The sequence below is a fragment of the Oncorhynchus kisutch genome, linkage group LG19 (genome assembly GCF_002021735.2).
Source record: "Oncorhynchus kisutch isolate 150728-3 linkage group LG19, Okis_V2, whole genome shotgun sequence".
Classification (NCBI taxonomy): domain Eukaryota; kingdom Metazoa; phylum Chordata; class Actinopteri; order Salmoniformes; family Salmonidae; genus Oncorhynchus; species Oncorhynchus kisutch.
In genome coordinates, this window is record NC_034192.2 from 37,286,207 (window position 1) to 37,301,910 (window position 15,704).

Genomic DNA, 15,704 nt, shown 5'->3' on the forward strand with positions numbered 1-15,704 from the left:
GTGAATAATCAGTTTTCCTCTTGTCAGTCATTGCATACCTTAGAGCTATTTATAACTTGCCAGAAATGTCCAGATCAACTAGCCCATGACTGGTAATGTATTTTAGCTAGGTTTTTAAGCCCAAAGATTATGCTATAATGTTTGAGTCACTTATATCACATGAGTACACATTAGACATGGCAAAAAATATACAATTGCAAGAAAATTTTCTGTAAAACTGCAACATTTTCTCTGCACCCCATGACAAAATGTGTAGAAGTAACCATACAAAAAGTGTGGCGTGCAGAATGTTCCCCAATGCTGGAAGTGTGGCCTGAGTGAAAAGGTTTGGGAACCCCTGGCTTAGCAGGTTGAGTAGGGAATAATGGCATATTCAGGGACATGAGGGTAGGAGGTCGAAACCCATTGAAGGTACATTTGTTTTAGTTTTATGTGAAACCACACTTTCTGCACTGTTGTTCAAATAATTCGTTGTATTTAGTATAGTATAGGCGTCTGTTTAAGCACCCTAAATCATGCATTAGATATCGTTTTTGAAAAAGAGTCAACTTGAAGGCAAAAAAAGGGAGAATGATGTAAGATGCAAATCTGGTATTCCAACTGATTATAGGCTACTAAAGCCAACGGTTTACTGCTGCGCCACGGGGGTTTGAAAAAAAAAACAACGGAGGAAAAATGTTCATCTAATAATCACATGCGTCTATGTATTGCTGACCAGCAGATGTCACTCATGTGCATTTTGAACAGATAATGATAAAGCTCTGAAGATTGAACAGTTTTTTGGCACACTTTGGTGAAAGCTCCGAAGCATTCGGAAATCCTCGGCTTCCTATTACTATGCCCTGGCACTGTCGCTCCCAGAGGAACATAGAGAACCGGTGGGAAACAGCAGCATAGGTCTGGGTAGACGTTGTCGCCATTTTAAATGTGGCAAAGGTTCACTTACTTAATTTCTTATTCCTTACACAACATCACCCTCCTATAAAATGCTATTACACCGTAATTCGCACACGCGCATTATTGTAACGACTTCCTATGTGTGTGTGATAGAGAGAGCAAGTGACAGCATTAATAGCGGAAGTTTCTCGCGTCCTCTCCAATCTCGTTCTAACCAAACACTTCTCTCCAGCAAGCATCCCATCCAGTGATCAAAGAGGAGAGAGAACTCAAAGGTATTTGATTTTACATAGTTTTACATCATTACTACTTTATAACTACCAGGTGTGGTTACAGTCACGGTTGATGGCATGGCAGGGAGTAGATAGGGTATCACTTCTGCTTCAAATGAAACAACTTAATCTGCTGATGCTGTGGCTAGATTCTGTAGCACTACACTATGTATGTATGTATGTATGTATGTATGTATGTACAGTTGAAGTCGGTAGTTTACATACACTTAGGTTGGAGTCATTTAAACTCGTTTTTCAACCACTTCACAAATGTCTTGTTAATAACAAACTACAGTTTGGCAAGTCAGTTAGGACATCTACTTTGTGGATGGCACAAATAAGTTTTCCAACAATTGTTTGTAGACAGATTATTTCACTTATTATTCACTGTATCACAATTCCAATGGGTCAAAAGTTTACATACACTAAGTTGACTGTGCCTTTAAACAGCTTGGAAATTCCAGAACATTATGTCATGGCTTTAGAAGCTTCTGATAGGCTAATTGACATCATTTGAGTCAATTGGAGGTGTACCTGTGGATGTATTTCAAGGCCTACCTTCAAACTCAGTGCCTCTTTGCTTGACATCATGGGAAAATCAAAAGAAATAAGCCAAGACCTCAGAATTTTTTTTTGTAGACCTCAACAAGTCTGGTTCATCCTTGGGAGCAATTTCCAAATGCCTGAAGATACCACGTTCATCTGTACAAACAATAGTATGCATGTATAAACACCATGGGACCACGCAGCCGTCATACCGCTCAGGAAGGAGACGCGTTCTGTCTCCTAGAGATGAACGTACTTTGGTGCGAAAAGTGCAAATCAATCACAGAACAACAGCGAAGGACCTTGTGAAGATGCTGGAGGAAACAGGTACAAAAGTATCTATATCCACAGTAAAACGAGTCCTATATCAACATAACCCGAAAGGCCACTCAACAAGGAAGAAGCCACTGCTCCAAAACCGCCATAAAAAGCCAGACTACGGTTTGCAACTGCACATGGGGACAAAGATCGTACATTTTGGAGTAATGTCCTCTGGTCTGATGAAACAAAAATAGAACTGTTTGGCCATAATGACCATCGTTATGTTTGGAGGAAAAAGGGGGAGGCTTGCAAGCCGAAGAACACCATCCCAACCGTGAAGCACGGGGGTGGCAGCATCATGTTGTGGTGGTGCTTTGCTGTCAGAGGGACCGGTGCACTTCACAAAATAAATGGCATCATAAGGACAGAAAATTATGTGGATATGTTGAAGCAACATCTCAAGACATCAGACAAATGGGTCTTCCAAATGGACAATGACCCCAAGCATATTTCCAAAGTTGTGGCAAAATGGCTTAAGGACAACAAAGTCAAGGTATTAGAGTGGCCATCACTAAGCCCTGACCTCAATCCTATAGAAAATGTGTGGGCAGAACTGAAAAAGCATGTACGAGCAAGGAGGCCTACAAACATGACTCAGTTAAACCAGCTCTGTCTGGAGGAATGGGCCAAAATTCACCCAACTTATTGTGGCAAGCTTGTGGAAGGCTACCTGAAACATTTGACCCAAGTTAAACAATTTAAAGTCAATGCTACCAAATGCTAATTGAATGTATGTAAACTTCTGACCCTCTGGGAATGTGATGGAAGAAATAAAAGCTGACATAAATCATTCTCTCTACTATTATTCTGACATTTCACATTCTTAAAATAAAGTGGTGATATTAACTGACCAAAGACGGGGCATTTTTATGAGGATTAAATAACAAGAATTGTGAAAAACTGAGTTTAAATGTATTTGGCTAAGGTGTATGTAAACTTCCGACTTCAACTATATGTATGTAGCCTAGATTGTAAAAGGCTTTAAGCATCCTAATTTCTAATATACAGGATGAGTATTCTGTGTCACACTTGTACTTGCTTTCATTCTGAACACAAACAACCAAATGCTAATTGAATGTATGTAAACTTCTGACCCTCTGGGAATGTGATGGAAGAAATAAAAGCTGACATAAATCATTCTCTCTACTATTATTCTGACATTTCACATTCTTAAAATAAAGTGGTGATATTAACTGACCAAAGACGGGGCATTTTTATGAGGATTAAATAACAAGAATTGTGAAAAACTGAGTTTAAATGTATTTGGCTAAGGTGTATGTAAACTTCCGACTTCAACTATATGTATGTAGCCTAGATTGTAAAAGGCTTTAAGCATCCTAATTTCTAATATACAGGATGAGTATTCTGTGTCACACTTGTACTTGCTTTCATTCTGAACACAAACAGTACAGACATACACACACGTGTGCACTATATTGTAACAGAGACCATTGTCTCTCCTCTCTTTGTTCTGTAGGGTAAGATGCTGAGTGCGTCCACCCCGACCCAGACGCCCCCCAGCGGAGAGGACAGTTCTGGTTCTGACAGGGGGTCAGAGGTCAGTGTTGGAGCTCCAGCCACAGAGACAGACCGCTTCGGCTTCATCCTGGGGAATGGATCCACTGCTGGGTCAGTACTACACAGAGCTTCTGGCTCAGCAGCACTGAAAACTTTTTTTTTACCATTCTCTCTCTCTGTTTAAAAAAATATATAGATTATTTACGATAAGAGAAACAAACAGAGAGAATGCATTTCTGGTGAATAAAATCCACTAAAGACATCCTATAGCTTGCAACGGAATGCAAAAAAACACAGTTATGGCAGGAAAGATGACCGTTCAGCATCAGACAGAATTGTTTTTCAATAGATGCAAGTACAAATGGGTCTTGACCCAGGTAGAATCAGAACACCAATATAACAATCACCTCCTACACACTCTGTGTCGTTGAACATCCTGACCCGTTGCCATGGAGACAGTCGCACCGCCACCTTGTGGTTTTCCTGTTTCCTGTGGGTGTTTATGGTGTTTTCGTTCTCTGTGACAAGAACTGAAGGCGCAGTTGACTCATCTCAGGAAATGTGCAGATAATTTTGTCCTTAGAAACAGAATAGAGCGAGCCATAGTGAGGAGTTTGTTACCTACCCGAGAAATATACTGCCTTGGAAATGTTATGACAGTTTTGTTTAAAGTGTTCACCATATTCTGCTGATGATATGTTGGTTAGGAGTGAAGGCCCGTCCCCTGAGCTCGTTAGACAGAGAGAGGCCAAGTGGATCAACATCATAAGCCAATGGGATCGTGTCTTACTAAAAAATTCCAGCAAGGTGTGTACTCTGCCTTTTAAATGTAACCTTTTCTGGAACACCAGACCCAGGTGTTTACTCTGGCATGACCGTTACACACCCTCCACCCGTCTCTCAGGTCAAAGAGCAGTGTCAGAAAGGCATCCCAGCATCCCTCAGGGCTAAATGTTGGCCACTGCTGTGTGGCGCCACAGACAGAATGCGCCACAACAAGGACCTCTATCAGGTAAGAGAGCAACCACCTCTACAGATAGAACCAACAATTAGAACCTTACTGTTCCATTTGCATGATATACTTACTGTAAATCTACAAATATAGCAGAGTAAAACCTAGTCATCAGGTAAATCTCTCCCCCTCTATCAGACTCTGGACTCCAGACCCGCACTACAGAGCTGGGTGGACGTTATAGAGAGAGACTTAGACCGCCAGTTCCCCTTCCATGAGATGTTTCTCTCCAGAGACGGCCATGGGTAACAGAGCCTCATAATACTACATGTTCAATGATGACATACTAAACACATCTTTCTCCATCCCTCCTTCTTGTAGTTTTGTATAAATATTATCTAGAGTGTTACCCTGTCAATGTTTGATGCATCAGAGTGTTGTGCTGTTTGTGTGGGCAGACAGCGTGGTCTGTTCCGGGTGCTGAAGGCCTTCACTCAGCTGAAGCCTGAGGAGGGCTACTGCCAGGCCCAGGGACCTGTAGCAGCTGTACTGCTGATGAACATGCCTACTGAGGTACTGTTACAATCACCATCTTATCACCAGTGATCCTTCATCATCACCACGTTGAAAGGACTGGACCTTCCATCTCTCTTAATACCTTTGCTTTCCCCTCCTATAGCAGGCATTCTGGTGTCTGGTGCAGATCAGTGAACAGTACCTCCCTGGCTACTACAGTCCCCTTCTGGTAAGATGATGGCTCTACACACAGTTACTTTACTACACATGATCAATTTGTGATACAGCGTGCTCAACAGTGTAACGTGCATATATTTGTCATCAGTAAAGGGTTTGGATGTTGTAACATAGCTGAATAGCAGCACTCCGGACACTTGTCCCTCTAATGTTGTCGTTAGGAGGGGGTTCTCTTTGATGCAGCCGTGCTGACCAGGGTGCTGAAGAGGACGTGTCCCGCGGCTCACAAGCACCTGCAGAGACACGGCGTGGAGCCTCTGATGTTCGCCACCGATTGGTTGATGTGCCTGTTCACACGCCACCTACCCTTTAACACCCTGCTCAGGGTCTGGGACCTGTTCTTCTGCTACGGTCTGTACCTGAATAAGGGACTTCGTCAATCCATCATCAATGGTCATATTTATGCATTCTATCAATCCTCTATCTAATCTACCTATTCTTATTTCTTGGCCCTTCCGTCCACACAAGATTGAAAGAATCTCTCTAAGAGGAAATTTGATTCCTCTGTTTCCCTCCTTGTGTTGTTTTTATCCCCCCTCCATCAGGAGTGCGTGTGTTGTTCCAGGTGGCGGTGGTGTTGGTGCGCAGGGCTCTGGGCCGGGTGGAGCAGAGGGAGGCGTGCGAGGGCCAGATGGAGACTCTGGAGAGGCTGAGGGGTGTGAGGGAGCAGGTGCAACAGGAGGACGATAACTTCATTGCAGAGGTCAGACACTTGAACTATCTTACCATGTATATAAATACACACACCTGTGTGATAGCAGATAAACCCCCACTTTTACCACCTCCCCCCGTATCTCCCTTTCACCCCCACCTACAGTGGAGAGAACAAGTATTTGATACACTGCCGATTTTGCAGGTTTTCCTACTTACAAAGCATGTAGAGGTCTGTAATTTTTTTAAATCATAGGTACACTTCAACTGTGAGAGATGGAATCTAAAACAAAAATCCAGAAAATCACATTGTATGATTTTTAAGTAATTAATTTGCATTTTTTTGCATGACATAAGTATTTGATCACCTATCAACCAGTAAGAATTCCAGCTCTCACAGACCTGTTAGTTTTTCTTTAAGAAGCCCTCCTGTTCTTCACTCATTACCTGTATTAACTGCACCTGTTTGAACTCGTTACCTATATAAAAGACACCTGTCCACACACTCATTCAAACAGACTCCAACCTCTTCACAATGGCCAAGACCAGAGAGCTGTGTAAGGACATCAGGGTTATAATTGTAGACCTGCACAAGGCTGGGATGGGCTACAGGACAATAAGCAAGCAGCTTGGTGAGAAGGCAACAACTGTTGGCGCAATTATTAGAAAATGGAAGAAGTTCAAGATGACGGTCAATTACCCTCGGTCTGGGGCTCCATGAAAGATCTCACCTCGTGGGGCATCAATGATCATGAGGAAGGTGAGGGATCAGCCCAGAACTACACGGCAGGACCTGGTCAATGACCTGAAGAGAGCTGGGACCACAGTCTCAAAGAAAACCATTAGTAACACACTACGCCGTCATGGATTAAAATCCTGCAGCGCACGCAAGGTCCCCCTGCTCAAGCCAGCGCATGTCCAGGCCCGTCTGAAGTTTACCAATGACCATCTGGATGATCCAGAGGAGGAATGGAAGAAGGACATGTGGTCTGATGAAACAAAAATAGAGCTTTTTGGTTTAAACTCCACTCGCCGTGTTTGGAGGAAGAAGAAGGATGAGTACAACCCCAAGAACACCATCCCAACCGTCAAGCATGGAGGTGGAAACATCATTCTTTGGGGATGCTTTTCTGCAAAGGGGACAGGACGACCGCACCGTATTGAGGGGAGGATGGATGGGGCCATGTATCGCGAGATCTTGGCCAACAACCTCCTTCCCTCAGTAAGAGCATTGAAGATGGGTCGTGGCTGGGTCTTCCTGCATGACAACGACCCGAAACACACAGCCAGGGTAACTAATGTGTGGCTCCGTAAGAAGCATCTCAAGGTCCTGGAGTGGCCTAGCCAGTCTCCAGACCTGAACCCAATAGAAGATCTTTGGAGAGAGCTGAAAGTCCGTATTGCCCAGCAACAGCCCCGAAACCTGAAGGATCTGGAGAAGGTCTGTATGGAGGAGTGGGCCAAAATCCCTGCTGCAGTGTGTGCAAACCTGTTCAAGAACTACAGGAAACGTATGATCTCTGTAATTGCAAACAAAGGTTTCTGTACCAAATATTAAGTTCTGCTTTTCTGATGTATCAAATACTTATGTCATGCAATAAAATGCAAATTAATTACTTAAGAATCATACAATGTGATTTTCTGGATTTTGTTTTAGATTCCGTCTCTCACAGTTGAAGTGTCCCTGTGATAAAAAATTACAGACTTCTACATGCTTTGTAAGTAGGAAAACCTGCAAAATCGGCACTGTATCAAATACTTGTTCTCCCCACTGTAGGTGTGTTCTGTTCCCCTGTCGAGTAAGGATCTGGAGAGGCAGACGGCGAGAGAGCTGGAGAAGTGGAGAATGGAACGGCCCGCCTCCACCTTTGATCCCCGGGGTCGTTGCCACGGATATCGGATGGCGTGGGCGAGGGTTCGAGAGAGGGAGGAGGAGAGGAACAGGAAGGAGAGGGAGAAAGGGAACCTGTCCCTCCCTCTGATTCGCTCGCCCTCCCTCCTCTCTCTCTCTCCCTCGCTCCTCCGCAAGAAGTGGATAAGAGGGAGTAGGACAGACATTGGGGAGTGGGAGGGAGAAGGCAGAGAGGTGAGGAAGGTTTCAGAGGAGGTGTGGGAGGAGAGAAGCGAGGGAGGGAATCTGAGGAGAAGAAGTGAGATGGATGGTAGTCCAGTGAGGGCTCCGGGTGTTCCATGTTCAGCTACAGAGGACAGGGCCCCAGTGGAAACGAGAGAACCGTTAGAACAGGAGAACAGAAGACAGAAAATCCAGCTGACCCCAGATTCAGACAGAGAACCTTCCCAGCAGCGTCAGCTCACCTCGGACCACAGCGTCACCTCACAGGGCCAGGGAGAGGAGCAGGGGGGTCTCAGCCAGACACCGGTCTCTGAGCAGCACAGCGACAGCCAGACACAGGAAACTGACCACAGTAAAGACACCATGCAAACACAGGAAGTACTGAACAAACAGTCAACAGCGAGTGCAAATGTCATCACAGTGCATATAATGACAGAGACGAAGGGTGAGGCAGAGAAAAGCAAGGAGACAGAGACATGTGCAGGAGCAATGACAGAGGAGGAAACTGCTCCAGACACAGACCTGAAGACATACACAGAGGAGGAAACTGCTCCAGACACAGACCTGAAGACATACACAGAGGAGGAAACTGCTCCAGACACAGACCTGAAGACATACACAGAGGAGGAAACTGCTCCAGACACAGACCTGAAGACATACACAGAGGAGGAAACTGCTCCAGACACAGACCTGAAGACATACACAGAGGAGGAAACTGCTCCAGACACAGACCTGAAGACATACACAGAGGAGGAAACTGCTCCAGACACAGACCTGAAGACATACACAGAGGAGGAAACTGCTCCAGACACAGACCTGAAGACATACACAGAGGAGGAAACTGCTCCAGACACAGACCTGAAGACATACATTGAAGCAAAGACAGAGAAGGAAAGAGTGACAGAGACCCACACAGATGTAGAGATTCAGATACAAGCAGAAGCCAAGACAGAGGAGGAAATGGAGGCAGAGGTACAGAAAGGACTACACACAGATAAAAGTGTAGAGACCGAGACGGACATGGGGTCAAAAGAGACAGCGACTCAAACAGATGTGAATACAGACACGGAGACAGACACACAAGAGGCAGATGTAAACTTGGAGGCAGAAACAGACACGGGCTCACTGACCGAGAGAGACAAAGGCACTGGCACAGAGACACACACCGACAAGGAGATACAGGCTCGTACAGAGATCCAGTCACACAAAGGGACGGAGACACACACAGATGACAAATCTGAGGCAGAGAGAGAAACGGCGTTAGAGGCACATACAGAACCAGAGACGCAGGAAGAAAATGAGTCAGCGATGCACATAGAGGCAGACACAAGAGTAGAGGCAGAGATGGGGTCACAGATTGATGCAGAAACACAGACGGACAAAGAATCAGAGATACGGGTAGCTGTATACATAGGGATTGAGACGCGCATGGAGAAAGCCACTGACACAAACACAGGGACAGAGACGACCATGGAGTCTCCACATGACATTCAGAGACGCACAGAGACAGCAAAGACAGAGGTACAGTACACAGAGCCCTCTAGCACAATACCAGCCAATCAGAGCCAGGTTTCTCCAGAGTTGACATCCACTATTGAGCCTGCGGAGGAGAGGAACTCATCAGAACAGAAGCTTCCTGAAAAACCCCAGAGTCCAGTCACCATCCATCCAGACACGGAGACCCAGAAAGTCAGGGAGAGTGAAGGAGAGAAAGAAAAGAAAGCCTCAACTGACATCCTTCTACCATTACATCAGGGGGAATCACTGACAGGTGAATTCCCTCACATACCTGACAACCCAAAGTCACAAAGTCAGAGTGAGTCTCCCCCTCCTGCAGACTCAAAGGCTGACTCTGGCAACTCGGTGTCCACACAAATTGATGTCTCGTCCCAAAGGACTACGCCCTGTGATGGACCGTGGGCAACCCCTTCCGGAGACTTCCGGCTCTGCAAATCCTCCAGCTCCAGGAGGCTCACCCGCAGGCTCTCTGAGGATCTCTTCACTAAACCCAACCAATCACAACCCACCTTCACACAATCCAATCAATCAAATATAGGCTTCATTCAGTCCAATCAACCACAACCCACATCTCCAATTCAGGTACCAAAGCGCCCAGAATCACCCAAACGGGTGACAGGGTGCAACCCGGACACTGTACCACCTCAGACTGGGCCTAAATCTGACAAAGGGCCGACCGACTCCCCGAGGCTATTTGGTCTCTTCCGCAGGCTCAAAGGGGAGCAACCAAGGCAGGACAGGGAGAAAGGGGAGCACAAAGTCCCCATTCCCCAAATCCTGATCCAGGACTTCAGTGATGGGACGGGTGAGGGGAGCACGGTCAGGGGGGAGGAAGAGGAGAACCTGAGCTCCAGAGAGAGGAGGAGGAGACGGAGGGAGCAGGAGAGGAGGGAGAAAGAGGAGGAGAAGTTACAGAAGAAGAGGGAGAAGGAGTTAGAGAAAGAGAGAAAGAGGGAGAGGAGGAAGCCTCAGACGAGGGGGAAGAGTTTTCAGGTGCTACACAGCAGTGTTCCCCTCCCTGGAAACAGTGGCTCACAGACATTTGGTTCCAAAAGAAACTCAACTCCATCTATGGAGACATACTTTTAACAAGCAAGGAAAGAAATCGACATTCTAAAAGTTTTTACAAACCACAAAAATTACCCATAAAGCATCTCATCCAAGTGTAGACTTGAAAAAAAAAAAATGTAAATAAAACAATTTATATTTTCAAACTCTGGGGAGAAAAAAAAGTGTTTTTTTATTCTAGAGCTTGTGTACATTGATCATTGACATGCCATCATAAACAGGAAGTACTTGTCCATTTCCTCATAATTCCAGAGTCCCCCAGTGTGATGATATGGTCCAATAAAAAGTCTGAATGTCCCATCACTGTCCCTCAGAGGACCTACAGAGTGCAGACTTTCTTCTCAAGGCTGCAACGGTCATTAGAACTAGAAAGGTCTGGATTTGTTCAAATCCATATTCTAAAAAAATTATCCCACGGGTAAGACTCTGCATCTAATGTGATTAGTCTTCAGATTAGATGCAAACCTTTTTTCATATTTTTAAATATCTCTTCGCAGGTGGGTAAGTGGGTTTCTCCAAAACACACACACACACACAAACACACGTGGCTTCAACTCCACCACCCCAGGTCACGGCAATGATGCTTGGGTGTCGTCCTCGCTGTCACTGGCCAGCACTTCCTGGCTCTTGATCGTCTGATTGGTCAGTTGAGAATCAGAGGGACAGACTGACCCGAAAAAGAGCGAGCGGAACTGAGCGGGAATGAAGAAAGAGAGTGGGAGAGGGGTTAGTTTTACATTGATCCCAGGAGTTGTGTAAGTAACAGCAAGCCCTTTGACAACAAAGCTCACCTTTTTATTTGGAGGTCTTTCAGTGTCCTCGGTATCTTCCTCCTCCTCTTCCTCTCCTGTCTCTAGCCTGCGCATGGCTACAGATGGCGGAGTTGTAAGTGTGTGATTGGGCGAGGGGGACCGGGGCGCAAGGGCATCGGAGGGACCCGCTAATTCACTGGTCTCCATGGCGATGAGATAAGAGTCAATGTCGTCAGTCATAAAGTCGTCAGGAGGTGGCGGCGAGCGAGCTCTGGGGAGAACGGAGAGGATTCTGGGTAAAGAACAGGGTCCTGTACAAAGATGCATGACTGTTCTGAATGTTTGACAGTTAATGTTCAATTACCGTTTTGTGTTGTTGTTATGGTTACAGAGGTTGGAGTCATCAGACAGAGTGGCAAGCACGAAGTTCACCTCCAGAACACTGTCTGTTACACTTAACACCACAGGACTGACAAAAACAGACATGAATGCTACATGGGAAACAATATATACTTATACCTTCATATTGGTATGTGTGAGTGGTGAATATGTATCCTTACCTGCCTGGCTCATCAAAATACATTGAGACTGGGAGACCTGTGGATTCTGCAAACACCAGCAAGCCCTGAAAGACAACGCAACGCATCATTAAGTGGCCTGCTATGATGCCTTCAACTCACTTATGACATACCATGTCATATTATAACAACAGTAATAACCTATTTGTCAAGTAACAGAACCCTACATACCCTCAGCTCCTTTAGACAGAATGTGATGCTGGTCTGAGCTCCGACAGCAAAGTGGTCAAACTCATCAGAACTCAAACACAGTTCAGTCAGCATGGCTTTGGATTGCTCTACGAGAGAGAGAGAGAGAGAGAGAGAGAGCAAAGGAGAAGGGGGGATTAAAGATATTACTATCATTTTGTTATACAGGGTTATTGACTTATTGAAAAATAGCAAATAAACACTACACCGCCAACACTTCAATAGTATAGAAAAACAAAACGGGTTTCTCCTCACCTGCCTCGTCGTCTACATGGTTCCTGAAGCACACTCGTTCGCCACTCACTGACACACTCACCTCATCCAGAGAGGGAGGGAAGTGCAGCACCGTGTCAACCAGCAACCTGGAGGAAAGAAAGAAGGAAAAATCAAAGTGATGCATAGGAGGTAAGATGACAGGAGAGGAACACTGAAAGAGAGAGAGAGAATGTGCTGACCTGGGCTGGGCTCGAAGCATGTTGGCACAGCTCTCTTTATCAAACACGGCCTGCAGACTCTCACTGTCCTGGAATGACAGGTTGTGTGTCTTCAGCAGACCTACAGAACGCAAACACACACACACTTGATATGCCTTGATTAGGGGAAAGTTAAGGGTGTGAGGAGGTTTAAAGTGGTTAAAACTCCAGATAAAACTGTTCTGTGGTTATTTTATGGCACTTTAACAGTCTGTACCATGTTTGCAGTGCAGGGTGAAGGTGAGACGACTCTTCTCTCCACCCAGTTCAATGTGACACTTCTCTACTGTCTTCTCCAGAGACGACAGGGACCTGAACACGGCCTGCACACACTGAGAGAGGCAGAGAGGGACGAGAATAAGTAGACATTACAGATATAACAGAAGAGTATTAAACTGTAGATAACAGAAATGTGTCAAACAGGTTTGGCTCAATTCAAATTGAAGGCAGTCAATTCAGGAAGTGGTTAGAATGAAAATTGAAGATTCAAATTATATATATTTTTTTATAAATAGCTTATACTTTTCAGTTTATTATGAAAGTAATTAAAAATAAATGCATTTTTTTATGATTGAATGAACTGAATTGACTGCCTTCAATTTAAATTGCGCCCAACCCTGGGGTCAAAGCAATGTGTTTCTGTACCTTGATAGCCATCTTGCAGCGAAAAGCATGTCCTAAGGGAATGGTGTACCTGTAAAAGAATGGAAGCAGCCATAGGTAGTGTACCCTTTCTTTATTTCGCATTCTCTCTCTCTCTCTCACACACACACACACACACACACACACACACACACACACACACACACACACACACCTGCTGAAGAAGAGTGGGGAGAAAAGGAAGCACGCGTAGGCTGAGCGGGATGAGTTCACTGAACGCAGAGCCAGCTGTGAGACAGGAAAGAGTAACTTTACAACTGCAGCCCAATCCCTGGGCCTCAATCATGTCTTGGCAACAATATTGTAGAATTTAGTGAGAATGAGTGTCAATGTATTTTGGTATGCATATTAAAGTGTGCTTGTGTGTGTATCATGGTAACTCACCCCATCCTCCTGTGGCTCCAGGTACAACTCATCACCTATCCTGGACAGAGAGTGGATGGCCTTGGCCAGCACTGTAAAACACAGACACACAAATCATCCCAATTTCATTCAATAAAAAGGCATGTAGCTGGCTAGCTACAATACCAGTCAAAAGTTTGGACACACCTACTCATTCAAGGGTTTTTCTTCATTTTTACTATTTTCTACATTGTAAACTAAACGTGAAGACATCAGCCAGTGATTTATTTAGAATTCAAGGTACACTTAACCAGCATGGCTACCACAGCATTCTGCAGCGAAACGCCATCCCATCTGGTTTGTGCTTACTGGGACTATCATTTGTTTTTCAACAGGACAATGACCAAAAACACACCTCCAGGCTTGTGTATGGGCTATTTGACCAAGAAGGAGAGTGATGGAGTGCTGCATCAGATGACCTGGCCTCCACAATCACCCGACCCCAACCCAATTTAGATGGTTTGGGATAAGTTGGACTGCAGAGTGAAGCAAAAGCAGCCAAGAAGTCCTCAGCATTCATCCCCCTCCTCTCCCCTGTAACTGTTCCCCAGGTTGTTGCTGCAAATGAGAACGTGTTCTCAGTCAACTTACCTGGTAAAATAACGAATAAATACATATGTGGGAACTCCTTCAAGACTGTTGGAAAAGCATTCCAGGTGAAGCTGGTTGAGAGAATGCCAATGAGTGTGCAAAGCTGTCATCAAGGCAAAGGGTGGGTACTTTGAAGAATCTAAAATATATTTTGATTTGTTTAACAATGTTTTGGTTACTACATGATTCCATATGTGTTATTTCATAGTTTCGATGCCTTCACTATTATTCCACAATGTCCAAAACCCTGGATTGAGTAGGTGTGTACAAACGTTTGACTGGTATTGTAGGTGGTGGTATAAAATGTCTTCTTCAATGTCTGATGGGATAAGTACCTTTCACGTTGCCCCCTGTCACAACACAGTCCATGTCAGGGAGATGACGGTACTTGTTTGAGTTACAATGCAGGTGTACAGATCACACTTTCATAGCGCCTGGACAATAAGGGCGTGTCAGTCAGAGACATATAGCTACAGTTACAATGGTTTTCCTGGCTACTCACCCCTCACAGAAAGCTGACAAATATCAACGTGACTCTCTGTTTGATAGCAAATGATCAGTGAGCAAAAGTTGCTCCAGTCACTTTTGTAATGGGTAGCACTTGTCAACATGATTGCAGAAGGAAGCTAGCCAGCTACAAATTTCATTCCAAAGGAGTAACGTTATATAACTGGCAAATTAGCAAAGTGATTTACAGACCAAAGATTGCTAGCGACGTTATAACACCAGTTCACAATGTAGCTAGCTAAGGGTACTTGCTGTCTGGAAAGCTTGTTAGCTAACTAGCTAACAGGACCAGCTAACATTAGCTAGTTGAGTAAAGTGAAATCTGTTTAGCTAGCCAGCATTTTAGTCAGAAACTATCATTCCTGCTCGATTGGCTATATTCAGAAGGCGTGTGCATTATATTGGCCATTAATACTATTCACTAACCTCCATAGCTAGCTATAAATATACACAGCAAAGTGTTGTAAATACTCACTTTATTTACTTCAAAGCCGCCATAACGCGCGTCTTTTTGGCCGACCAATGAGAGAAACGAATGGGCGTGTTCTTGGTGATTCAGCGCCTGCCCATGTCGTGATCTGTCTGGATCTTCAGACAGCTTCCAAACAATGCTGAGTATCAAGTCTAATCGGTCAATCCTTCATTAGAGAAACTGGTTCTATCAATTCACACACTCCACAGCTTTCAACTGTGGGTTGTAACTATACTAAACAAAAATATAAACGCAAAAAATGTCAATGATTTTTACTGAGTTACAGTTCATATCATGAAATCAATCAACTGAAAAAAGGTGTTAGTCCCTAATTATGGATTTCACATGACTGGGCAGGGGCGCAGCCATGGGTGGTCCTGGGAGGGCATAGGCCCACCCACTCACGAGCCTTCCCAGCAATTCAGAAGACGTTTTTCCCCACTTAAGGGCTTTATTACAGACAGAAATACCTCTCAGTTTCATCAGCTGTCTGGGTGGCTGGTCTCA

At 44.8% G+C, this 15,704-nt stretch overlaps 2 protein-coding genes across 7 annotated transcripts; one reads left to right on the plus strand and one right to left on the minus strand.

The window, feature by feature from the left end:
• Window positions 1-878: 878 nt before the first annotated feature.
• On the plus strand, window positions 879-10,868 carry LOC109880677 (treacle protein). 4 transcript variants are annotated; one of them, XM_031797520.1, is made up of 11 exons: window positions 879-1,172; window positions 3,514-3,665; window positions 4,262-4,361; window positions 4,459-4,566; window positions 4,705-4,811; window positions 4,965-5,079; window positions 5,186-5,251; window positions 5,421-5,610; window positions 5,805-5,962; window positions 7,688-8,808; window positions 8,851-10,868. In XM_031797520.1, exons 2-11 carry the CDS (start codon window positions 3,520-3,522, stop codon window positions 10,589-10,591), a joined length of 3,852 nt encoding a protein of 1,283 aa, XP_031653380.1. In that variant the 5' UTR covers window positions 879-1,172; window positions 3,514-3,519; the 3' UTR covers window positions 10,592-10,868. The 4 variants fall into 4 exon arrangements, with proteins under 4 accessions (XP_031653380.1, XP_031653381.1, XP_031653379.1 ...); XM_031797521.1 differs by having other exon boundaries at window positions 880-1,172; window positions 7,688-8,482; window positions 8,525-10,868; XM_031797519.1 differs by having other exon boundaries at window positions 890-1,172; window positions 7,715-10,719.
• Window positions 10,718-15,324, minus strand: rad9a (RAD9 checkpoint clamp component A). Of its 3 annotated transcripts, XM_020472865.2 has the most exons (13): window positions 15,201-15,324; window positions 14,554-14,652; window positions 13,610-13,680; window positions 13,380-13,453; window positions 13,208-13,256; window positions 12,780-12,894; window positions 12,545-12,644; window positions 12,345-12,451; window positions 12,072-12,178; window positions 11,883-11,947; window positions 11,687-11,791; window positions 11,362-11,593; window positions 10,718-11,262 (listed from the first exon to the last, which is right to left on the minus strand). In XM_020472865.2, exons 2-13 carry the CDS (start codon window positions 14,585-14,587, stop codon window positions 11,140-11,142), a joined length of 1,182 nt encoding a protein of 393 aa, XP_020328454.1. In that variant the 5' UTR covers window positions 14,588-14,652; window positions 15,201-15,324; the 3' UTR covers window positions 10,718-11,139. The 3 variants fall into 3 exon arrangements, with proteins under 3 accessions (XP_020328454.1, XP_020328456.1, XP_031653382.1); XM_020472867.2 differs by lacking the exon at window positions 14,554-14,652 and having other exon boundaries at window positions 15,201-15,289; XM_031797522.1 differs by lacking the exons at window positions 13,380-13,453; window positions 14,554-14,652; window positions 15,201-15,324 and having other exon boundaries at window positions 13,610-13,675.
• Window positions 15,325-15,704: the final 380 nt, after the last annotated feature.